This window comes from Polyodon spathula, chromosome 10 (assembly GCF_017654505.1).
Source record: "Polyodon spathula isolate WHYD16114869_AA chromosome 10, ASM1765450v1, whole genome shotgun sequence".
NCBI classification, from domain to species: Eukaryota; Metazoa; Chordata; class Actinopteri; order Acipenseriformes; family Polyodontidae; genus Polyodon; species Polyodon spathula.
Window position 1 is genome coordinate 38246696 of NC_054543.1, and position 25537 is coordinate 38272232.

General features: G+C 35.8%; 1 protein-coding gene across 2 annotated transcripts; it reads left to right on the plus strand.

Moving 5' to 3' along the window:
- Positions 1-17: 17 nt before the first annotated feature.
- On the plus strand, positions 18-25107 carry ifih1 (interferon induced with helicase C domain 1). Of its 2 annotated transcripts, XM_041261964.1 has the most exons (16): positions 18-746; positions 7263-7437; positions 8050-8235; positions 9286-9360; positions 15001-15230; positions 15537-15747; positions 17673-17890; positions 18464-18580; positions 18694-18817; positions 19066-19287; positions 21041-21297; positions 21428-21577; positions 21738-21899; positions 22035-22225; positions 24316-24409; positions 24672-25107. In XM_041261964.1, the coding sequence occupies exons 1-16, from the start codon at positions 306-308 to the stop codon at positions 24858-24860; spliced, it is 3042 nt and encodes a 1013-aa protein (XP_041117898.1). In that variant the 5' UTR covers positions 18-305; the 3' UTR covers positions 24861-25107. The 2 variants fall into 2 exon arrangements, with proteins under 2 accessions (XP_041117898.1, XP_041117899.1); XM_041261965.1 differs by lacking the exon at positions 9286-9360 and having other exon boundaries at positions 19-746.
- Positions 25108-25537: the final 430 nt, after the last annotated feature.

The window sequence follows — 25537 nt, forward strand, 5'->3', positions numbered from 1 at the left end:
GATATTCACATCCATTTTTGATTTGTCTTACTCGGACAGGGTATGCGGGCAGACTCACGTAATTTGACGCAGACTCAAAAGTCTGCGTATCGCTAACGCATCCAATATATTTATTTTTACTTTAGGGATGTTACGTATACACTCCGGAGAATCGAAACTGAAACTGAACAGTGGGGTTTTTAAAACAAACCCAGCAACAGTCTTCTCCTGACTAGGCAGCATTCAGGCAGAAATCAGCTGCATATTGGTTACATGGTTAGAGTTTGGAAGCTGCTAATTGTGTTGTTTGACAGAACTTAGTAAATATGACTACAGCCGATGAAAACGGACTATGGCTAATCATGAATTGTTTTATGAATAAATTAAAGCACCTTATACGTGTAGAACCTGTGTTGGATTTTATTACCTTTATCCAACCAGAAGATAAAGAAGCAATAAGACATACAGCTAAAGAAAAGGGTGACATATGCGCAGCAGAGCTTCTGCTGCAAACGATAGTAACCAAGCCTCATATTGAAGGTTGGTTAAGGGAATTCGTCACTGCTCTCGAATCAGCAGGTTGTAAACATGCAGCAAAATATGTCGACCCTTCAGAACTCCCACCGCCGTCTTTGGAGGCTACGAATGATTACTGTACTCGCCTCATTGAGCTGCTTGCTCCAGATCTTGTAGAAAAAATGAACACAAAAGACGTTGTTTTCCGATGTTATACACTAAATATTCTGACTCAGGAAGACAACGAAAAGGTAAGTATATACTTTAACATTTAGTTACATATATGCATGTTTATTAATTTTTCTCTTAAATTAAATTTTTCTACTAAATTCAACGGTTGTAGAGCGTTGCCTGAACAAAAAGGTCACTGTTGTCACAACACTTCCGGGTATTTAGGAACGCTTCATTGCATTCCTAAACTAAACAATAACATTTAAAATGAGCGATCCTGCATATCGGGCCTGCAGCTCCAGAATCTGAAAAGAATAAATAATATATATATATATATATATATATATATATATATATATATATATATATATATATATATATATATGGGTTGCAGTTATGTTGTCATATTTGCTGCGTCTTATTTGTTACACAATAATACATAAATACAATAAATCATGTGTGTATATTAACAATTACCGTTTTAAAACCAGACAGCGGTATCACTATCTACATTTAAATCCCACTCATAATTTTTATATAGCAGCTTAATCGTGATTGTGGGTGTTGTCATCTTTCTGTTGAGCAACTCAGCAGCTTTGAGAGTCGGTGAGTTCGTTGAGCTAACGCCGCGCGTCATTAGCTCTCAGCGTTGAGTTTAGGAACGATTTTAAGAGTTGTTGCTTCTCAGCGTTGAGTTTAGGAACGATTTTAAGAGTTGTTGCTTCTCAGCGTTGAGTTTAGGAACGATTTTAAGAGTTGTTGCTTCTCAGCGCTGAGTTTAGGAACGATTTTAAGAGTTGTTGCTTCTCAGCGCTGAGTTTAGGAACGATTTTAAGAGTTGTTGCTTCTCAGCGCTGAGTTTAGGAACGATTTTAAGAGTTGTTGCTTCTCAGCGCTGAGTTTAGAAACGTGGCCTAAACGAAGAGCAGACCCGTCTTCAAAACAATAGAAGAACGCTACCAAGTGAAAGAGGAGTGTAGAGAACGACATGCAGCTCTTAGAGAAGTGTACTGCCACCTAGGATGGGGGTGTGAATAACACAGAAAAGGTGCTTGTGTTAGTTACAACTACTGTATTGCGAATGACAAAAACATATCTTAAACAGTCTTGAAGTTACTGAAATAACTCTTTACATAATTTATTTCCCATACTAGTTATTATGGAACTGACATTCATTTCCAAAACAACTGGCAGATGTAAGCAGGGTGCATTGCTATACGTTTAATATATAGAAAATAAACAAATGAAGTATACTTTCAAATATGCATTTTAAAAATCAACAGATTCACGAACACTATACGTGTATATATATATATATATATATATATATATATATATATATATATATATATATATATATATATACACACGTATAGTGTTCGTGAATCTGTTGATTTTTAAAATGCATATTTGAAAGTATACTTCATTTGTTTATTTTCTTTTGTTGGGCTGTGCCTTATTTGATTTGTCGTTATAACACAAGGGGATCATAAAGGGTCCAATTGCTTAGTAACTCTTCTGCTATCAGAATTCAGAAAATTCAACAGTTAGCTGACGTCATATGTTTCCTCCTTCTGCTCTGTTGCTGCCTGGGAAATCTCCTAAACTGTCCAAGCGCCGTCTGCAAGTCGGGGACGTCAGGCGCAGAACCCGTCCGCGATTTGGCCGGCAAAGAAGTTTCGTGAACGCACCCTAATGTTCAAACGTAGTTCTCTGCTCCGCCTCCTTGCGCAGCGCAGCTCTGCAGTCGCAGCAGACCACTGTTCACACAGAACGCGGCAGGGAAGCGAAAGTCAGTGGGCGGTCTGTTGTTACGTCACGGCTGTATGTACAGTGACTTTTGGTTGCCAAGGGACAAACAGCGGGATTGTAAAACCTTATACAGAAGACACAAAGCTTAGTTTAAAAAGAAAATAATGAGGTAATGGACGAGAGAATATATATATATATATATATATATATATAATATATATATATATCTATATATATATATATATATATATATATATATATATATATATATATATAATATATACACACCACACCACAAACAACACACACACACAACCACCCCACAATGGGGCCCCCCCCCCCCCAAAAAAAAAAAAAAACACACACAACCCAATATCATAATCCCCCCTACAATTACCCAAAATATCAGACAGTTGTGTTGTTTAAAGTAAAAAAAAAAAAACATGTTGCTTGTGGGTTTTGTCTGGTTTGCTGGGTATAGGCAAAGAGACTCTGCGTTAAAGGCATCATTATTCATTGATATTACTGAGCATTATCGTATACACGTGATTTAAAAAAAAAATGTAACTACTGCCATCCCATCATATCAAACTTTTTGTCAGGAAACTGTAAAAGTGGCAACAATCAGTGGTACTGTGCAACACAATACCTGGAACAATGAGCCGCAAACAAAAAAAGACAATTGCGATCACCCTTCTCTACCGAAGGAAAAAAAAAAAAAAGTTAAGATCGCTGTGGGTCCATGATATCCTCAAGAAAAGAAAAATGTACGGTGAATATCATCGGCTGATACAGGAGCTCCGGTTTGATGAAGGCAGATTTCAAACCTACGTAATTTTGTATTGTACTCTGGAAAATCCGAAATCGGAACCACAAGCATTTCATCCATTGTATTATTATTTTTTTCTTCTTCGCAAAGGAGTCACCTACTTTCCCATGAATGGTTGCTGGTTATTTATGTCATGGTGTGGCGCGGCGTGACGAAATTGAAAATATTTTATCTCCTGCGTGCCTCTCTGCGGTGCCGCCTGAGTGCCGTGACCGCCTTCATTGAAAACAGTTGCTTTTGCCACGGGGCACTGCCGTGGCATGTCCGGTGTGAACGCCTCGTAAAGCAAATCTTAATCACAAATATTTGACAGAAAATGTTGATGCCTCAGTAATTAAACTTTTATGGAAGCATTGATGTAAATGTGCAGTGTGATTTTTGACGCATCTCCCGATGGCCTGCACCGACCAGTTCTGTCAATTTTCTTTTTATGATTTCAAGGCGAATACACCAGTTGACAGTTGAACATGACATCAGCACTTAGTAGATACTGGGTGCGTTCATGTCACGCAGACTTTTGAGAGTCTGCGCAGGTTCTACGTCAAGTGACACTGGTCTGCACGCATACCCTTTAACGCTTTGCATAATTTATTTTCCATTGTAATGATTATGGGACTGTATGTGACATTCATTTCCAAAACAACTGGCAGGTGTAAGCAGGGTGCATTGCTATAGTTACGTTTAATATATTTATATATATATATATATATATATATATATATATATATATATATATATATATATATATATACACACACACACACACACACACACACATACACACAGGACTGTGCAAAAGTTTTAGGCAGGTGTGAAAAAATGCTGTAAAGTAAGAATGCTTTCAAAAGTAGACATGTTAATAGATTATATTTATCAGTTAACAAAATGCAAAGTGAATGAACAGAAGAAAAATCTACATCAAATCCATATTTGGTGTGACCACACTTTGCCTTCAAAACAGTATCGATTCTTCTAGGTACACTTGCACAAAGTCAGGGATTTTGTAAGCATATAGTCAGGTGTATGATTAAACAATTATACCAAACAGGTGCTAAATCTTCTGTCAATTTAGGCAGCCTCAGTTGCTTCTCTCTCTTCATGTAATCTCAGACAGACTCGATGATGTTGAGATCAGGGCTTTGTGGGGGCCATACCATCACTTCCAGGACTCCTTGTTCTTCTTTATACAGAAGATAGTTCTTAATGACTTTCGCTGTATGTTTGGGGTCGTTGTCATGCTGCAGAATAAATTTGGGGCCAATCAGATGCCTCCCTGATGGTATTGCATGATAGATAAGTATCTGCCTGAACTTCTCAGCATTGAGGAGACCATTAATTCTGACCAAATCTCCAACTCCATTTGCAGAAATGCAGCCCCAAACTTGCAAGGAACCTCCACCATGCTTCACTGTTGCCTGCAGACACTTATTCGTGTACCGCTGTCCAGCCCTTCGGCAGACTAACTGCCTTCTGCTACAGTCAAATATTTCAGTTTTTGACTCATCAGTCCAGAGCACATGCTGCCATTTTTCTGCACCCCAGTTCCTGTGTTTTCGTGCATAGTTGCGTCGCTTGGCCTTGTTTCCACGTTGGAGGTATGGCTTTTTGGCCGCAAGTCTTCCATGAAGGCCACTTCTGACCAGACTTCTCCGGACAATAGATGGGTGTATGTGACAGGTAGCGTGAGGATGTGAGCTGCAAATCTCCCTCCCGACCCAAGAGGGCACTAAGCAGAGGTACTTGCATGCCTGTTCAGAGATGGGCTGGCTTGGAGAGAGGGGCGGAAAAGGAAGTCGGCCATCTTGGTGCAGGGCAGAATGACCATATTAGGGGACAAAATCACTGTGATCAGCTGTGTTGCATTAGACAACTGGCAGGTGTGCTGAGTCGCGCTGATCATGGGGTGGAGTCCCCTGGTATATAAGGGCTGTCATTTTGTAAGTGTGAGGCTTGTTGAGGTAATACTGGAGCTAGGTTCCTGAGCTGTGTGTTTGTTTATTTTTGTGCTACGTGTTTGTGTTTATTGTCAGAGTGATCCCTGACGCCAAGGAGCTGCCGCACCACTGCCAGCACTTTTCACCTTGGACACCACACACCCCGGACAACAGAACTGGACACTTAAGCACCTGAGCACCTGCACTTTTCACCACCCCAGGAGTGCACCCAAGGAGCTGAGAGGGACTCCTCTGTTGGGACCTATGATTTATATTTTTGTTGTTTTGAACTGCATTTTTTTTTTTTTGTTAATAAAGTTCACCTTACCATTGTGGTAGGGTATTTGCAAATTCAGAAGTGACTCTGTGACGTCTGCTCCACACCCACACCCACTGCACCGTCACAGTGTACCAGGGTCCCACTGTTTTCTGCCAATTCTGAGCTGATGGCATTGCTGGACATCTTCCGATTGCGAAGGGAAGTAAGCATGATGTGTCTTTCATCTGCTGCAATAAGTTTCCTTGGCTGACCACTGCATCTACGGTCTTCAACGTTGCCCGTTTCTTTGTGCTTCTTCAAAAGAGCTTGGAAAGCACATCTGGAAACCCCTGTCTGCCTTGAAATTTTTGCCTGGGAGAGACCTTGTTGATTCAGTATAGCTACCTTGTGTCTTGTTGCTGTGCACAGTCTTGCCATGGTGTATGACTTTTGACAGTAAACTGTCTTCAGCAACGTCACCTTGTTAGCTGAGTTCGGCTGTTCCTCACCCAGTTTTATTCCTCCTACACAGCTGTTTCTGTTTCAGTTAATGATTGTGTTTCAACCTACGTATTGAATTGATGATCATTAGCACCTGTTTGGTATAATTGTTTAATCATACACCTGACTATCTGCCTACAAAATCCCTGACTTTGTGCAAGTGTACCTAAAAGAATTGATGCTGTTTTGAAGGCAAAGGGTGGTCACACCAAATATGGATTTGATGTAGATTTTTCTTCTGTTCACTCACTTTGCATTTTGTTAATTGATAAATATAATCTATTAACATGTCTATTTTTGAAAGCATTCTTACTTAAACAGCATTTTTTCACACCTGCCTAAAACTTTTGCACAGTACTGCATATATATAGATATAGATATATATATATATATATATATAGAGATAGATAGATAGATAGATGAATGACACACATAGTTTTTGTGAATCTGTTGATTTATAAAATGCATATTTGAAAGTATATTTCATATGTTTATTTTCTTTTGTTGGGCTTTGCCTAATTTGATTTGTCATTATAACGCAAGGGGATCATAAAGGGCCCAATTGCTTAGTAACTCTTCTGCTATCAGAATTCAGAAAATTCAAGAGTTAGCTGACATCATATGTTTGCTCCTTCTGCTCTGTTGCTGCCTGGGAAATCTCCTAAACTGTCCAAGCGCCGTCTGCGTCGACCAGTGACGTCAATGAACCACTATTTCCGTCAGCACAGCGATTGCCCAAACGTTCGCAAAGTACTAGCTAACTTGGGAAAATGTGGCTTCGACTTGCACAGATTCTGCTTCATCATACATGCCAGGGACATTATTAGTCAGAAACCAGAACTGCTACACATCATATTCCACATGTAAAGTGTGTATACTGAGATTTTTTTCCCACCTGATTTTTACTGAGGTTTCAATTAAAAACTTACCGATTTTATCCCTATTTTAATATATGTAAATAAACTCCGAAAAATTAACAGATTATTTATTTATTTATTTATTTTTTAAAGATAAAAACCGAAAACGCGGAACACTATGTATCAGGACATCACAATATCATAATAACGTCATGATTAGTTGTGTTTATAAAGCCTACGGTTGTATGTGTTGACGTTGCATTGTAATTTATATATCAAGCAGCAGAGGGCAGTAACACACTACTCTGCCACAATGCTATTTTTAATTTTATTTTTATGTAATAAAGTACTTTCTCCTGTGTATATCACACATTATGTATCTAGCACTGTTACTGTTAATTTAATTATGAGTGTATTATCTGACTTCAACTAACAATGTGTGTTCATTTTTTAATCTGTCTCAGATCACAGCAGAGGTTACAAATTCAGGAAATACAAGTGGTGCAAGGCTGCTTCTAAGAAGAATAGTGCAAACCGAAGCTGGCTGGTTTTCTAAGTTTTTGGAAGCACTAAGGTTATGCAAGCATGAAGACCTTGCAGAACAGTTAACTGGAGTAAATCATTTTGATCCAGAAGAAGGTACTTATTTTGGTGCAATCATTGCGCATGAATTCCTGCCAACTGAATTTCCCAGCAAGATGAACAAATCCACTTCCCACAACTTCTTTACTGTATGTTTCTGTTTAAATTTCAGTGGGTGGGGTTATATAAGCCTTTTATTCTAACTTGGCTGATTGAAAGTCAAGTTACAAAATGAGAAACACACACCCTGAGGGTACCTTAGAGGACTTGGATTATATTACTTGGTAGCTTGGTTCTGGTTTTGTAAAATTAATTGTTTATTTTCAACAGTTAGTTAAATTCTAGGTGAAACACTTTGAAAATGCGATTTTCATCAAGTTCAACCCTGTCATGCCTGAAAAAAAAACGAACAGTAGATTTGGACACTCAATAAATATATTTTTCATTGAAAGTGTTCCTTTTTTTCCATTGCTTTTATATGAGGGAAAAATGGCTATCGTGCATTTGTGTCTTCTATATGTCCCCATATAAAGACAGTTATTTATTTTCTGTCCCCTATGAGTGCGCCGTGCATGAAAGGGTTAAGGACTACAAAGGTGATTGTTGGTCTAAATTTCTACAGAATGATAGAGCTGACCAGACATTGACATTGGTGATAATGTATTTTAGGGCAAACAGTGGAAGAAGACAGCAAACCTGGAGTCTTAGTTGCTGATCAAGAACCTGTTGAAAACGAAGAACAAAGTGAACAAAACAACAACGTTTCCCTGGATAACGAGAAGAGCCTCAACAATAGCCTGGCTGGCAATGATAGCAACCCAGAGGAATCAATTGGGGATGAGTCTGAAAATCTAGGTAAGACAAAACCACATACAGTGTATAACCAGAAACCATGCCACCTCAGTTCCCTGTTTCAGTCTCAAGTTCAATAGCAAATATTTATTTTCCATGTTATATATTTTTTGTAAATAACCATGAAAAAAAAAGTTCATATAATACAAAAAAAAAAAAAAAGACTTGTTTTTACCAGACAGAAAAGGCAGAATAAGTCTGAGTATTTTATTAATAAATCCTGATCGAAATCCAGCTCACATTTTCAGGTATCAATCAATGCTAGTTGACAAAGAAAGACATGTGTAGACTTGGTAAAACTTTATATGAAAGTACTGATAAGTTAGTATTTCACAAACACTAGTTTTACACTGGCGGGCAATAGACTGAAGTATGAAGTGAACAAAACTAAAAGTAAAGTTACCACAAGAGGGAGCATTTGACTACAGTACAGTAGCTGTTTCAATCCATGAAGTACCATTGTCCTCGCTTGAGGACCAGCTACTTTTGTAATTTTTAAATGGCATCTGCTATGTTGTAATGATAACTTACTCTAATTTTGTAACTGCAAAAGTCTTAATGTAACTGTTAACATTGCAAATATAGCCCTTCAGATGCTTTTATGACGCCTCAGTACAAAAGAAATTGAAGCCTAAAATGATCAGTTTCTTGTTTTGTTTTTTTAAAGCTCTGTTTTCTATGCCGAGCTTCGCAGCCAGCTTGACATTTCACTGCTCTGATTACAGACATGTCTAACTTGACTAGGACACAGCAGTTTGTAGTAAAAACGAAGGATTTAGTTTCTGTGATTTTTAGAATGTATCAGATTGCGTAAATGCAGCTTGTGTTCTGGTGCTTTTAAAGAAAATTGTATTTGGTACTTAATGGGTTAAATGAAACCAGTAAATCCTTTTTATTTATTTATTTTTGTTCACCGGAAAGTTTTTGGATTTGGATTTCATTTTTTATAACATTATGAATGGAAACTTTACTTTAAATTGTAGCAGTTTTTTGTAGCGCGAGACACAAATGATTTGATAATGGGTTTTAGGCATGATAACACTATCTTTACAGAGTCTGACTTGTATTCAGCTGATGCAGAAGCAAAGGGAAATGAAGACATATCCCCTGATCAACGTTTCCAGGCAGGTGTGTGTTCACAACTTGTAAATTTTTTTTTTTTTTTTTTTTTTAAATTTAAAAACTTATTTTTTTTTTTTAGTAAATCATCTCCTTCAGTCCTGTTGGACTTTGAGATCCTGCCTTATTTGGGCACTGTATGTTCACATATGCCATCAGAAATTACATTGGAACCTCACTTAGTTCCCAGTCTGAGGTAATATAGAAATCTATGTGAAAAATATATATTTTTGTCCTGTTCTCATGCATAGTCAAAGTTTTGCATTCTTCAGTTTGAAAAAAAAAGTCATTTAGGACTGAAAAGGTTAACATTTTTTGTATTCTAATTTAACTCTCCTATTAGAATTTAAGTACGTCTGTTATGTTTTGGGTCATATTGACCCGATGCAATTTCAAACTAATTTAAACAGCCTTAAATTGATTAACTGTTTTTATTTGCAAAGGTGTTACTCTTTTATGCTCTTTTAGTCCAAGAGCTGTGATAAAACTTATTTGACTCGCCAACCTGGGAGCTCCTCATTTTGGAGTGTCTTTATAAATGTGTGTTTATAAATATCTCCACACAGGTGCAGTCATTTCCAGAGATAATAATACAAATATAATAATAAAGAAATAACAAATAGAAGAAATTTGTTTTATTCCTGCACACAAATCTACATAGATAAATGCCACGGGTCGCAGTGACCCAAAACGTCTTATTTGTATACATGACCTGTTCTAAGAAAATAAACATCTCAAAGGTTCTGTTTTCTGTGTATAAGTTCATGACCCCAACGTAGGAAAAGTCATAAAATATTATACAGAAAATGAAAAGAAAAATAGCATTTAAGCTAATTGGAAACTAGAGGAGGTTAAAAGAAACAATGGATGTTTTGCAAAGGTAATTTGCCTAATGAGGCCTGTGTAGACTTGAAATTATCAATTACCAGATCCATAGAAACCACTGCCAGATTCAGAACTCGGAAGGGTAGGAGGTAGCACTTTAAAGCTCCAAATCTGTCAATAAATAAGAAAGAGGAAAGGGAGTTTGCAGCTATAATACAGGAGGAGTTTGAGTATTTGGGAACGAAAGGTCAAGTAAACTGCAGAATTTGGAAGGGGAGTGGTGCAATTCTTGACACAGAAAGTTCATTTATGTCAGTTGATTGACTTTATAAACTTTGCACGTAGTCCCACATCTTTTTAAAGCCATGAATGCACTGTTGCTAGAATAACAATTGACATCATTTTTGTACCTCAACTACCGGAGGGCAATATCACATTTAACTTTAACAAAAGTATTTGACATGTGCTGTCACAAATGTTTATAATAGCTTCACTAACTACTTTAAATGCTTCACCAAAACTATCTGCTAGAATGGATAAAGAAAATATGTTCTTAGTTTAAATGTTTTAATATAGTCTTCTACACACAAATCTGATCCTCTCTGTTGTCATTCCTGACATTTTATATAGACATGAGGTTGAAATACGGAATTGTTTAACCGGTGTGATTTGTGTGGTATTTTACTTTGACCTTGGCGTAAACATTTTTGTGCAGTTAATTGACTAAGCTGCAACTGTAACTCTTTAGTTTAATTAAATCATACTGTGTGTATAATTTTGCAGTATAGAAGCAGTATAGAATTCTAAAATATGCTAATATGTATTGGTAAATAGTTTTAACTGTCTAAATTTAATACAAAATGTACTAGTTTTATTTTTTTTAAATGGTAAACCGACTTTTAAAAACACAGAAATAAAAACAGTTAAAAATATTCTAACAATTGGTAGTGTTTCAGACTATAAAATATGTTGAGTGTTGTAAATGTAAAATATTTTGCTAATGCAGTGTTGTAAAGTAAACAGTGTAGAGTGAAAAATAAAAAGTCAAGGTTTCTCCCCCCCCCCCCCCCCCCCCTTCTAATTGGTTCTCAAAATCTGTTCCATATGTGACTGGATAAAATGTGATGACAAATACTCTGTATAGCGGTGCCAGTGGTCTGAATTGAAAACACATGCTGAAGCATTAGGAAGGGTAGCGTTAAATGTAAAACATCTGCGTGGAGTACGACGAGCTAAAAAATATTAAATTAATTTTACAATCTTCATTTATTTGCTCCAAAAAGTCTGAGCCACACTGGACCAAACTCATTGGGTTTTTAAGCAAAACTGAAGTCTAAACCACTTTTATTTTATTTTATTTTTAAAGAGAATTTAAAGACCAACTTGTACAACTTCTTGTAGTTTGGATTCTCTTGTATCATTTTCTGTTGAGGCCACAGTGTGTTTAAACGTCTGAGTTTTCGTTAGCCACGACGTAATTGACACAAAGCAAAAAAATATTAAATCGATCTAAAACCAGAAAATAATTGAATTCGGATAACTCTGAGCTGCTCTGGGCTGAAGAATGTTTGGTGTGCCTTTGTTTAGTACTTCCACTGGTATACACTGTTATTTAAACAAGTTTTTGGTTAAGCTAAAACAAGCTGAAATCAATGTACACACTGCATAAGGGCCTAGATTGTTGGGCTTTTTGCATGTGTGTTGTACCTGCAGATTTTCTGACACATTTTGACTTTTTATTAATGCTGCCCTAATCTGTAATATTATAATATTAAAGAGATAGTGTATAGAAGTCGTTTAAATAAATAAATAAAGTTGAAATATTACATTACTTTACGACTTTGTTTGTACAGTGACATTGAGTGCTCTTAATCATGACAATCTCAAATGATTTCATTGTGGTAATGGTAATGCACTCAAACGAAAGAGCTACAGTGCATGTACTGGTACTGTTAGGAAATACATGTTGCAAAAGGACAGACATTGTAAAATGTGATAAAAAGAAGAAGCAATGCTTTAAGCAATACAGGAAATACACATTTTTGGATAGTCATTAAAGAGGAAGGAAGGAAGGTGTAGTGTATTTAGACCAATACTACTTTATCCATCCAAGTGAAAGGCTAACAAATGTATGTATAAATTGTTTGTTTTAACACTATTTCCAGACTCTTTGCAGTATGATTTGTGCATTACACTGACTGATGCTCAGTAACCCAAATGAAACAAGTATGCCTTTGAAGTGACACCTGTGACCAATTGCCATTAGCATTTTTTTCAAGGTTTGTAAACAGGTGATACATTAGTTTAATTGAAGTGGTTACCATGAACATTGCACAGACTGAAATGAGTCTGATAAGGGCAGTCATATGTCATTGTTTACTTAAAAATCCCGTGGTAAGATGTTACTGGGAGAAACTTATATAAGTGCTTCTCTTCAATGGAAACCAGCAGCTGTTTATTTAGCTTTGAAGATGCATGTGTCATTTTCAGAAGCTTTTAGTTTAATGTGCATCTGTATACTCAAAATGGATGTTGCACTATTACAACAGTAATATTTTATAAGATTTCAATATGATCATAATTTTGTTATTGTATCCATTGACTATTTTAGTGACATAATTATATGTGGACACTATGCATCCCTATGATGATCAGCCTGCAGGGGTCTCCTTTTTCTTCCAAACAGTAATAATTAATCGTCATGGCAAGAGGTTTCTGTTGGTAACGGTAGGAAGCAAAGCCCAGGGCCATTAATGCTGTGATTGGAGAAACCAATCACTACTTAGAAATAAGTGTGTGGTGGTGGGAGTCTGGGGGCCAGGTGAGAATCACTGTTAATAAACAGCAATGGGACAATTTCTGTAATTCAATTAATTTAAGTATTTCTATCGTAAATGGCGTATTTACTGTAAGTGGCCCTCAAGGTCATTGAAAGTTAGGCAGGATTGTTTGTACCTTTGCTGACAATTAAAATTGTTAATAAGCCGCAAGATGTGTGTGTGTGCGCGTGTGTGTGTGTGTGCGCGTGTGTGTGTGTGTGCGCGTGTGTGTGTGTGTGCGCGTGTGTGTGTGTGTGCGCGTGTGTGTGTATATATATATATATATATATATATATATATATATATATATATATATATATATATATATATATATATATGTGTGTGTGTATTTTTTTTTTAAAAGCTATTGTATTTACAGTAAGACCCAACATGCTGTATATAATGTCCAACTTACTTTAAAAAGGCTTAGCACGATTGTTTGGCTAAATTCCTCTATTTTTTTTTTTGTTTCTTATAAAACGTCATAAATAAATCCATATGAACCAAATCATTTGCCTTTGTGAAATGTGGTGCATTCACCAGCTGGTGCTTCTAATGTCATCAACATGCCTTTTAAGGCATGAAAGACAAGTCCAATGTGTTCTGACAGGTTAATTGCTGATGTATAATATGTCTAAAGAATGCCGTAAGTAAACAGTAATGGTATAGGACAGCTGTATAAACATAATTTTGCAGGAGGAAGTGACAAAACTTCTGGCTAGATTAATTAGTATTACGAAGGGTGACCTTTCTTTGGATAACATAAGTTATTAAAATAACTATTTTTCTTTAAACATAGTTTTACAATGTTTTGAACAAGTAATGTGTACCTCATTTATTGCATGTAAACCACTATGCAAAGCCTATATTCTTTGTTATGTATTTTAATTAATCTGATATGGCAAAATGAGCCCTGTGCCAAAGAAAATTGACAGTTAAGGATGTCATGTAGATTAACTTCACATGCTTTCATCAGAGTTGTAGAACTTTGGTTACATTATCAAGTACAGATATCTAAAGAACAGCATGTACTGTATGAGTTGGTATTAATCAGCTGTAATATGGTCACAGTGTATAACAGCTACAGTACAGCTTCAAGTGTCTGGTTTTCAAGCAACACTGGTGTATTTTTGAATCACTGAAAGACATGTTCATATGTTTTAATCACATTTATAAATACATTTTAAAAGTGTATGTGTTTGTGTTTGTATGTGTTTTGTTTTTGTTTTTAAGGGGCTGCAGTTACAGCTATGACTGCAAACTTAGAACATAATTAAACACGTTTTGGTTTAATCTGCTTTTATAACGAGAAAGACCAAACCGATGAAAGATGTTAGAAGTTGATAGTTGTTTAACCCTCATTGTTAAAACCTGTTCCTGGTCCTGATTGTTAAAATATAGATATACAGTGTTAGACCCATTTGAGTATTTAGCATAAATTGATTTGCAAATTTGTTCAGCTTATGCAGTATGTAGGCACACTAGTAGATATACCATTGTAATAAAGAACTAAGCTTCCAGGCTATCGGAACATAAAATACAAATTTGCTAAAAAAACAAAAACACTGGGAAATTTGAATAAAAATATTGTATTTATACTTGCTTTTTTCTTGTTAGTGGTCGATGGAAGAAAAATTCCATCATTTCCTGCGGAAACCTCTGTGCAGTACAAATTGTAATAAAGAAGGCATATTTTCAGTTGTGTTGCTGCCAACCCAAACACATGAAACTGCTGTGAAATTGCCATATAGGAAACAACTGGTGATTTTTATATTTCTTCATTTAGAGAAAAAGCCTGCAACTATATGTTCTTTATATTTTACAGTATTATACCCATACTTATTTTGTTACTGTATCAGTCACACTACCTCAAGTTAAGACATTGTCATATAAAAAATACTGTAGAATACATTATTTAGTTAATAAATCAGTATTTTTATTTTAGTTGACGATCATAAACACCAGGTAGAATGGACAGTACTGGTAATATTCTTTCTCTTTTCAGACGCTTCCAATGAAGGAGATGCACAAAGTACAGGCTTCCCTGCACTTGATATACATCTCCGAGATTACCAGATGGAGGTGGCATTGCCAGCCTTGGAAGGAAAAAACATAATTATCTGCCTTCCAACAGGCAGTGGAAAAACCAGAGTGGCGGTGTACATTACCAAAGAACATCTGGTTAAAATGAAAGCAAACAGAAAACCAGGGAAAGTTGTAGTACTGGTTAACAAGGTAATAATATTATTACCAATAAAAAAAAGATTTACCAGAGTTAAATAATAAAGCTCCCTCAGTCTATAACTGCCAATAAAAAACAGTACCAATTACGACCTGCATTATTTCTGTTTCATGGCATACTGAGTCATATTTTCTGTTGTGTGCCGTAGACAAAGGAAATAAAGTGGGTACCGTATATTCCTTATTTCATTGGTTGATTCTTCACCTTTTATATTTCATTACTGTCTGATGTCCTCCCTTAAGCACTGAACTTCCATGACAGTTCAGCGCCACAGAGAAATATTTTCTTTTCCAATTTAGGTACCACTTGTGGAGCAGCATTACCGCACAGAGTTTGGGAAATTCCTAAAGCATTTGTACAAAGTCGAAAAGGTCAGTGGGGATTCTCAACTTAAAATCTCCTTCTCGGATGTTGTGAAAAAGACCGACATTCTCATCTGTACAGCCCAGATCCTTGAAAATTCCCTTTCAAAGGCAAACAAAGAAGATGAAGAGGGAGTTTTATTGTCGGGTATGTGTGTGACTTTGCTTAACATTAATCAAAAGTTACCTTTTGACCTTTGCCTCATGGAATGGTGGCCATTTAGACATATGTTGAACATTGATGTAAATGTTAAAATATACTTTTCTGACTAATATAGAATTGCATTCCTGTTTAAACTCATAAGGTTGTATTCTAATGAAAAAAATCTTAGATCTTAAGACAGATCTTAAACACAGCAATTGTGATTTATTTATTTATTTATTTATGGTAAGATTCTGATATGCCATATCAGTAATAGACCAATTCCAGTACCCTTTTTTATTTAATTTTTTTTTTATTTTGTATTAATATGATTGTAAACCAGGATTTCTCTGCACTTGAATATGTGTTTAAGCTTTAAACTGAACATGTCACACAAACAAGTGAATTTAGCATAACACTGGCAAATGAAATGGCATGAGACATGTTTATTGAACCTAAAAATATACATATGAGCGGATGGGTCTCAGATATAAAAATAGATGTGTCAAGTTTAATATCACTACTCTCTCAAACGCATATAAACAATAAAAAAACAAAAGCATTTGTACAGAGCAGAACAGGAATCAACAATGTATTGTCTGCTTTACTGCGTCATTGAGAAGGACAGCAAAGCAGAGAATAATAATCTGTGACCAACGCAGATTACAGAATATGGTATTTAATCAATAATCGGCACTGATTCCAGTTCATCGCTAAATAACATCTCCCTAAAATGTATCATTCTGTATTTCTTTTGTGTGTAGTGATGCTTTTAGATCCTTAAAATCATATGTGTGAAGTTTTCTAATACTGATGTCGTACGCATAGTCTTTAGACAATGTAGTCTGGGCACTGCTTATGTCTTTAGTTTTATGTAATTTACTATTTCAGGTAATACTAATAATTCTCACAACACACTGTACTGCACTATATTACTGTCCCATTATGGAATAGTAAAGCAATGTATTTTACATGAAGTCTGATCTGTTGGAATAAAGTTTAAAAAAATAAATTAATAAAAATAGCTAACCTGTGCCTTGTGAATTGAAGATCACAAACATTATGAGTAGGAAATGAGACCAAACATAATAGGAATCCAAAGGGCCAAATTTCAAAGACTGTTCTGCGGTTCTGCTGTCAAATGTAGTCCTGTATTTGTGCTGGTTGATATTGATGGCACTACCTAAGTTCCCATGTGTACAGCATATGCTGTTTGTTTTAAAGTCTGGTTGTTTTTATTTCAGTTTCAAAACCTCATGGCTGCTCAAGTCGTCAGTCTGCTGCTGGTATAATTCGCAGGAGAGATTCTGTCATTGTGGCAAAACAGAAGATTTAATGTTTCCTTGCAAAATTATATTAGCCTCAGGGGTGGTATTTGTACATCCTTTCTTCAACTTCTGTTATTATGCGGGTATTTTATCTCGCATTGTTGCATGTTTAAAACATTTCAAAGTAGTCTATTTTCTGTAGACAAGAGAAATGAAATGCTAAGAAGCAAAAAAGATTACTAAGAATTTGTTGGATGAACATATGAAGAATTGCTGCTTGACCTGGATGTTCCTGTACTCTGTTGCCATGTCCTTCAGAGAAATTATTTTAGAACCACTTAAAATCAGTGAAAATGTTAACATGCTGTAGTCTTTAAAACATGTTGTGGCATGCATTACAATAAACTCAAGAGACTTAAATCAGAAGCAGAAAATTAAACATTAAATGCTGAAATAAAAACTGAAATGCTATTTATAGGAACAGTTACTGGGATTATTAACATCTGGCTATTGGACATTCCTGGAATTAACCTGCTAATAAATGTAATCTCTCAAATAAGTACATTGATTGCCTCTATAAAATACATATTGACTAAAAGCCCTCAATAGGGATTAATTTTAGTTGCATTAAATATTATTTAATTTCACCTGTTTTGTGTACAGATTTCTCCCTGATGATCATTGATGAATGCCATCACACTCAGAAAGCTGGTGTATATAATAGTATCATGACTCGTTACATTAACCAAAAAATGAAGAACAACAGACTGAGGAAAGAGAACAAGAAGGAAATGCCCCTTCCTCAGATTCTGGGTCTGACAGCATCTCCAGGTGTGGGAGGAGCAAAGAAGCAGTCAAAAGCCGAGGAGCACATCTTGAAAGTGAGAAGCACTTTTTTGTGTTGTAAAAAATGTTATCTTTTGCAGTTTGCGTGACAGAAAGGGAAGCGGAGTGGTTATAAATTAAACAATAATAATAATAATTAAGATTGCACCCATGAACTACTATTAACCCTAAAATGTTTTTTATTTGTTTGTTTGTTTTTTTAATATATAGTTTAAAACTGTTTATATACAGGACGACATGTACACACACACAGCTATTGGTTAATTTCACATTTGTGATAATAATGATATAAGTGTTAATTACCACCATACCAGTTGTATAGTAGCTCATTAATGTAGAGTTGTTGCTATAGAGTTGTGAAATACAGAAGTCGCCATCACCACTGAAGAGAACCATTTAAGTTTCCACGGGCCACTGAGGGCTTTGGCTTCCTTATTACAGTTTCCCATTATACACAGCTGGGTATCTTGTATCTGTGATCTTGTGACTGGTTTAACCTGTGACTGTCAAGTTATCAAGAATAATGAAAGTTATTATGGGTCGTGTTTGTGAATTTTATGTGATGACGTGATTGGAAAAAAATAAGCGATCACTTCTTTTTTACATAGATCTGTGCAAATCTAGATGCTTACAAAATAATGACTGTGCAAAGAAATGCTGAAGAGCTTGGAGAAAAAGTGAAAGAGCCTTACAAAACCTTTGCAATCGCTGAAGAAAGAAGAGAGGTAAGTTTAAATTGTAAAGGTAGAGTAAACGCCAAGGTTAAAGTCTATGTTATTCCTTTGTTTTTGAAAAATACATTTCGTTCCACTTATGTGTTAACCGATTTCATTTATAGGATCCCTTTGGAGATGTGATTAAAAGAATTATGCAAGAAATTCACAGACACTGCGCCATGCATCCTTCCTCAGACCCAGGCACACAAAATTATGAGCAATGGGCTGTTCAAAAAGAGAAAACAGGTTTGTTTTGTGCATGTATACATATATACAGTATTAACAAGAGACTTCTCAAAACTGAATCATCTATTTTTTTTTAAACAAACATATTGACTAACACAATTTACATTGTAAAAAAAAAAAGATGATTATATTGCTTATTTATGTAACCTCATACCAAGTTAATATTAAAATGTTAACGTTTTGTGTGACATTTAAAATGTGTGTGTGTGTGTGTGATTGATTCCAACATTGTGTCATTATTCCTTCAGCGGCAAAAGAAGAAAACCAAAGAGACCGTGTTTGCGCTGAACACCTGCGTAAATACAATGACACACTGCAGCTGAACGATACCATTCGAATGGCTGATGCCTTTGACTATGTGAAGAACTTCTACAAGGAGGTAGAGAGGAAGAAATTTCAGCCTGATGAGGAAACTGGAGCAGAAAGAGAAATCAGTGAAACAGATAGAGTTCTTTTTAACTTGTTTCGTGGTAAGAATCTCATTTCAACATAATGTACAGTGTAACCTTTCAGTCTATTAAAGTGCTGGTAGTTGACCAAATCACTTCATAAATGTTACATATAGTGTACTTTCATTTACTATATATGCCTCAGATGTGTAGTTTTGAAAGGAACACGTTATAGTAAACATTGTTAATTTTATTGTAAACATTATATCTGGTGCTACACAGAATGAATAAACTTTAATTTGCAAGCCATGCCTTCAGGTCATATTGCACTTCCTGGATCATTTCAGCTAGAGGATTAAATTGTCCCTTGATTAAACAGTCATTGACCTACAGCTGTTTTCCCTATTGCTAACATCTTTTCAGACAGTGATATTCATTTACCCTGAAAAAACTGCTGAGGTTATATAAGCTAAAAAATGCAATAGATTTCCTGAGAATACAGCATGGAAATTTTCTTTAACCTAATGAAGTACCAGATATCGTATTCTATAAATGAAATATTATTTAAAAACTGCACATGTTAAACCTATGTAGCCAATAAGTATAAAACAGGCAAGATAAATGGAATGGAATTGGCTACAATCACTTTAAGTGCTTTTGGTTAACAGGGCATGATGTGAAACATGTATAAGAAATGTTTCATGGATTTCAGATCATTTGTTCTAAGAATCCAACAGATCTGGTAGAAACTCATCAGAGACAATAAAAAACATGTCTGGTTAGTTTATCAATAACATCAGTGGAGACATCCTTTTGTTATGAAATTGTTTCACTTTGAACACAAACATGGAATTAGTGTTTATGCTGTTTTGTAACGATGGGAATATAATAAATCTAGACTACAGGGTAAAAGGTGCAAGCCATTTTGGCCTTCATATAAGGTTCATTGGTCAAATTGATGTATTGTAAAGGCCACAATCATAGCTATTTGAAAAAAAAAACTAAAAAGAATATGTAGGGGAATAATTGCATAGAACCATTCCTGTACATGTTTGTTGCTACTCTGTAGTACAATTATTCACTGAGTTATATGCTTTAAAGCATGTTGAGTTTATGATCTATTAAGTTTATAGAAATAAAGTAAATGTATTAAACTGCAGGTACGTGTGGCTGAAAGCTAAACTGTGGGTGATGTGACAAAAAGGAACATGGCTCCAGCATATCGGCTGATCAGGGTGAACCCACATTCCACCTAAACCTTTATCTTAATTACCCCAACTGAGCTGGCTCCAGCTTATTGGTTGATCTGTATTGTGTTACCTCGTAAATACCTGTCCCCCCTGTTGTTGTTGCCCCAACTGAGCTGGCTCCAGCTTATCGGTTGAAATTGAAACTACCCTGTCTCTCTGTAAAGGTATAATAACTGTATGCTAACTCTGTATGGAAGAACACTGCTCGGGTTTTTCCTAGCACTGATGTGATGAGCTGTTCTCGTTTGCGCAAACTAATAAAGCTTTATATCTCTGAACATCTGGTGCAGTTGGCTCTTTTAGTTGCGGACCTGAAAAGTTTCACGACAAATAGTAAAGGAATTACTTTATTTTCTAGTCGAGTCGTTTTGGTTGTTCTGAAATATGTGACTAGAAAACCTTGGGGGTTGGGCAAGAGAAACTTAGAGCACACGTCACAGTTAAAGTACATTCCAGTAAGGGAAATATATTACAGACTCAACAAATGTCCCTTGTCTACAATAAACGGTAAATATTAAAAAACATTGTTGCAGCATGGTTATTTTGTATTGTATTTATTTATTTTATTTTATTTTTACAATCAGACAACCAGAAGGAGCTTGAAGAATTGTCTAAGAAGCCCGAGTATGAGAATGAAAAACTGGCACAACTGAGGAAAACTATACTTGAACAGTTTACTAGAAAAGGAGAAGCAAGAGGAATTATCTTCACTAAGACTCGACAGAGCGCAATTGCTCTACATCAGTGGATTCAAGATAATGAAAAATTTGGTGATGTTGGAGTCAAGGCTAATTACCTTATCGGTGCAGGACATAACAGCGTAGTCAAGCCAATGACTCCAGTAAGTGAAACTTACTATGCTTACTGTAAAGCATTATATTGTGTTTCTTTAATTATTGCACTTGCATAACCTGTGTTATAAACTTTACTCTACCCAATTGTATTTAACATTTCTTAAACATCATCTACAGGCTGAGCAAAGAGACGTTATTGAAAAATTCCGTACTGGAGAGATCAACTTGATTGTTGCAACTACAGTAGCTGAAGAGGGACTGGATATAAAGCAGTGTAACATTGTCATCCGCTATGGTCTGGTGACCAATGAAATTGCAATGGTACAGGTAGGTGACTAAGAGAGAGTTTGTATGGATACTCGTATAAGAGACATGTACAGGATTGATAAGTGACAGAACAGATCCGGGGTGCAGTAGACTTTAGTGAGCTAACCCACCTGATTTAGGCAGTTGATAAAAGAGAAGTTGTATTGATGTATCCTTTTAGGCCAGAGGACGAGCCAGAGCAGATGAAAGCACCTATGCTTTGGTGGCACAGGAGGGAACGGGTGTTGTCGAACGTGAGAGTGTCAATATCTTTCGAGAAAGTATGATGAAGAAAGCCATTGCGAAAGTGCAAAAGTTACCACAAGCCGAGTACATGAAAAAGGTACAGACATCTGCATTGCATTTTATTTGTAAAGTAGTCTGTTTTTAAAAATAAATCACCAGCTATGTTTTTATTAAGATGTGACATTGAAGGATGGATCCTTTTCTACTAAATTTCTTTCCATTTTGTTTTTAGATTCTGGGGTTTCAGATGCAGAGTATAGTGGAAAAGAAGGTGCAAGCTAAGAAAAAAAAACAAAAGGTGCTTCATGAAGACCCGTCAAAACTGAAATTCCTTTGCAAAGGCTGCAACCGACTCGTCTGTTCTGGGGAAAATATCGAGGTTATTGAAGACAGCCACCATGTCAATGTTACAGAAGCATTTAAGTAAGTTTATTGTTAACTATAGTATCTACTTCCATGCTGTTTAACACAATCAGCTGTGTCACAATACAAATTTTTGTATTTTTTAACTTGAATTTACAAGTAGTTGGCAGTTTTTTGGAATGCTTAAAATTCTATCTGGAATACAATCGGAATTCTCTGTAAAAACGCTATTTGGAATAGCCCCAAGACAAGGCCCTGACATTAACATATCATTATAATTTAGCCTCCATTTTTTAAACCTTATTTTTTTTATTTTTTTAAATATTTACATTTTATACATTGCCAAGAAAGTTTGTAAACCCCTTAGGATTTTCACATATTTCACATATTTCAAACCTAAAATGTTATTAGATCTTAATCTAAGTCCTAATAACAGATAAAGATTAAACAAATGACACAAAAACATGATACTTTTATTTATCCACAAATGATTCAACATTCAATATCCATGTGTGAAAAAGTATGTTAACCTTTAGATTCAGTAACTGGTGGCACCCCCTTGAGCAGCAATGACTTTAACTAAGTGTTTCCTGTAACTGTTGGTCAGTCTCTTACATCGGTTTTGAGGAATTTTGGCCTATTCCTCCTTACAGAACTGCTTCAACTTGGTGACATTGGAGGGCTTCCTTGCATGGACAGCTCGCTTAAGGTCCTGCCACAGCATTTCAATGGGGTTTAGGTCCCGACTGTGACCAGGCCATTCTAAAATGTGGAATTTCTTCTTCTGCAGCCATTCTTTTGTAGATCTGCTTGTATGTTTAGGATCATTGAATTGCTGCATGACCCACTTTCGGTTCAGCTTCAGCTCACGGACGGATGGCCTGACATTCTCCTCTAGAATCTTCTGATACAATGCAGAATTCATGGTTGTGTCAATGATGGCAAGCCATCCAGGTCCTGAGGCAGCAAAGCAGCCCTGAACCATCACACTCCCACCACCATGCTTGACAGTTGGGATGAGGTTCTTCTGTTCGAATGCAGTGTTTGGTTTTTGCATTTCACGTTTCTCATTGAGGCCAAAAAGTTCTACCTTTGACTCATCTGTCCAGAGAACATTGTTCCAGAAGTCTTGTGGATCAGACAGGCAGCAATGTTCTTTTTAGAGAGCAGTGGTCTCCTCCTGCTATCCTTCCATGAACACCATTCCTCTTCAGTCTTTTTCTGATAGTTGAGTCATGAACACTCATATTAGCCAAAGTAAGAGTGGCCTGCATATCCTTGGATGTTACTCTGGGCTTCTTTGTGACTTCCTTGATGATTTTCCGGTTTGTTCTTGGAGAGATTTTGGTAGGACGACCACTCCTGGGTAGAGTGACTGTGGACTTAACAGTGGATTGGTAGAGCTCCAAATCCTTAGAAATTGTTTTGTAACCCTTTCTAGACTGATGAGCATCAGTAACTGATTGTTTGATTGACTGTTTGCTTCCACACACCTGTATGGTGAAGACCAAACTCACAAAGTTTCTGATCTTTATATAGGGTGGGGCCTCCCAAACTCAACCCTGAAGATCTGCCTAATTATTTAAACACCTGACTCTAATTATCCCTGCAAGTTTTGATTCAAGAAGGCTATCATGGTAAAACTATAGAATTTCCATTATTATCATTGGGGTTCACAAACTTTTTCTTGGCATTGTATATAGATAGTACTGTCAAACCTTTATGTTGTTCCTAAACAGTTTTGTTTTTGGCAACAGAATCTTCATTTTAGTAGTTATAATTTAGTTTAGTTAGTATTGAGTTACATGACATGACTTTAATCTGAAATTAGCATACCTGCATAAGAGGTTATAGTTTAACTGTTTTATACGAACATTTTAGTTCAGGAGATGTTGTTTTAAAACAGTAAGTTCAGATAGTATAATGTCTTGTATCAGATATAAGATGGAAATAACCTTGCATTAAGAATAGCTACACAGTTCAATGACAATATTAAATATATATTCTAGGGTGCTGTGAGAAACGGACTGACACATCACTAGTGGGCAGCTATCTCTCATGAGGTATATATCTGCCTGTATCAAACAGCGCCCAATACAAGAAAAATGTGTGTGTATATATGAAACCAATATGGTTGATTTGCTTTTCAGAGAGCTGTTTGTTGTCAGAGAAAATAAATCTTTGCAGAAGAGACTCCTGGATTACCAAGTTAATGGTGACATTGAATGCAAACACTGTACTCAGGTATTGTTTCCCTGTTTTAATATTGTGTGTGTGTGTGTGTGTGTACGCACAAAAACAGAAAAAGGAAAAAATATCAATTGTAATTGAAATTTGATTTCAGTTTTACTGTAACTTTAATAAAAACTGACAGAATGCTTTTGGCTTTAGATTACTGGTAATACGAGTTACTGATAAAATGATTTTTTTGTTTGGCTTGAAGTTTATGTTAAGGAGAATTTACTGTATTAAAGTCCCTCCTAAAAATGTTTCTTTTTGTTTTTAGACATGGGGTACAATGATGCTGCATCGAGGAGTGGAGTGCCCTTGTTTGGGATTAAAACATTTTGTTGTGGTCCATGATGACAAGGACACGAAAACTTACAACAAATGGAATGAACTGAAAACCAAGTTTACACCCTTTGACTATGTTGAGCATGTTTCAATAGCAGACAGTAGTTCTGATGATGATTGATTTGTGATATATCAGTTCACAGTTCTAAACGCAAAGGGTACTTCGTACTTGCATTTTAAAACAGGGGTTTTATCTTTATTGTTTTAATTATACTGGAACCTGGAATTTTAGAGTTACTCATGTATGTGTTTCGTGTTTGTTTGTTTTTTGCTTTAAAACAGTATGAATGTTCTCACATATATAAATGTACTGTACTTGCATTGGCATTTAGCTTTGAATGATATTTACTAATAAAAACTGAACCAATCTAACGTGTTTTTCAATATACCGTACTAGAGCTGCTTCAGTTTGGTTGTTGTTGTATTCTGTAAGGCTATATAATAATAATAATAATAATAATAATAATAATAATAATAATAATAATAATCTATTTTATATAGTGCCTTTCATAAATAAATATCGCAAAGCAAAAGTGAAATAAAAGTGAAAACAGAATAAATAAATAAATAAAACATACAAAATATATTAAAACAGTTGGAATTAATGACACTAAGAGTCATAAGAATGCCAATTTATACAAATGAGTTTTGAGGTGGGATTTAAAAATAGACAGAGACTCAGAATCACGGATCTCAGAAGGAAGTGTGTTCCACAGCTTAGGAGCATAGAAGGAAAAAGCCCTGTCACCCACGGTACGCAGTTTAGTCAGGGGAACAACCATAAGGCCGGCATCGGAG

Excerpts from the sequence above, each read along its gene's own strand:
- ifih1 (XM_041261964.1), top strand. The coding sequence starts at position 306 with ATGACTACAGCCGATGAAAACGGACTATGGCTAATCATGAATTGTTTT. Across the intron at positions 22,226-24,315 it reads AATGTTACAGAAGCATTTAA|AGAGCTGTTTGTTGTCAGAG; the intron begins GTAAGTTTATTG and ends TTTGCTTTTCAG. Across the intron at positions 24,410-24,671 it reads AATGCAAACACTGTACTCAG|ACATGGGGTACAATGATGCT; the intron begins GTATTGTTTCCC and ends TTTTGTTTTTAG.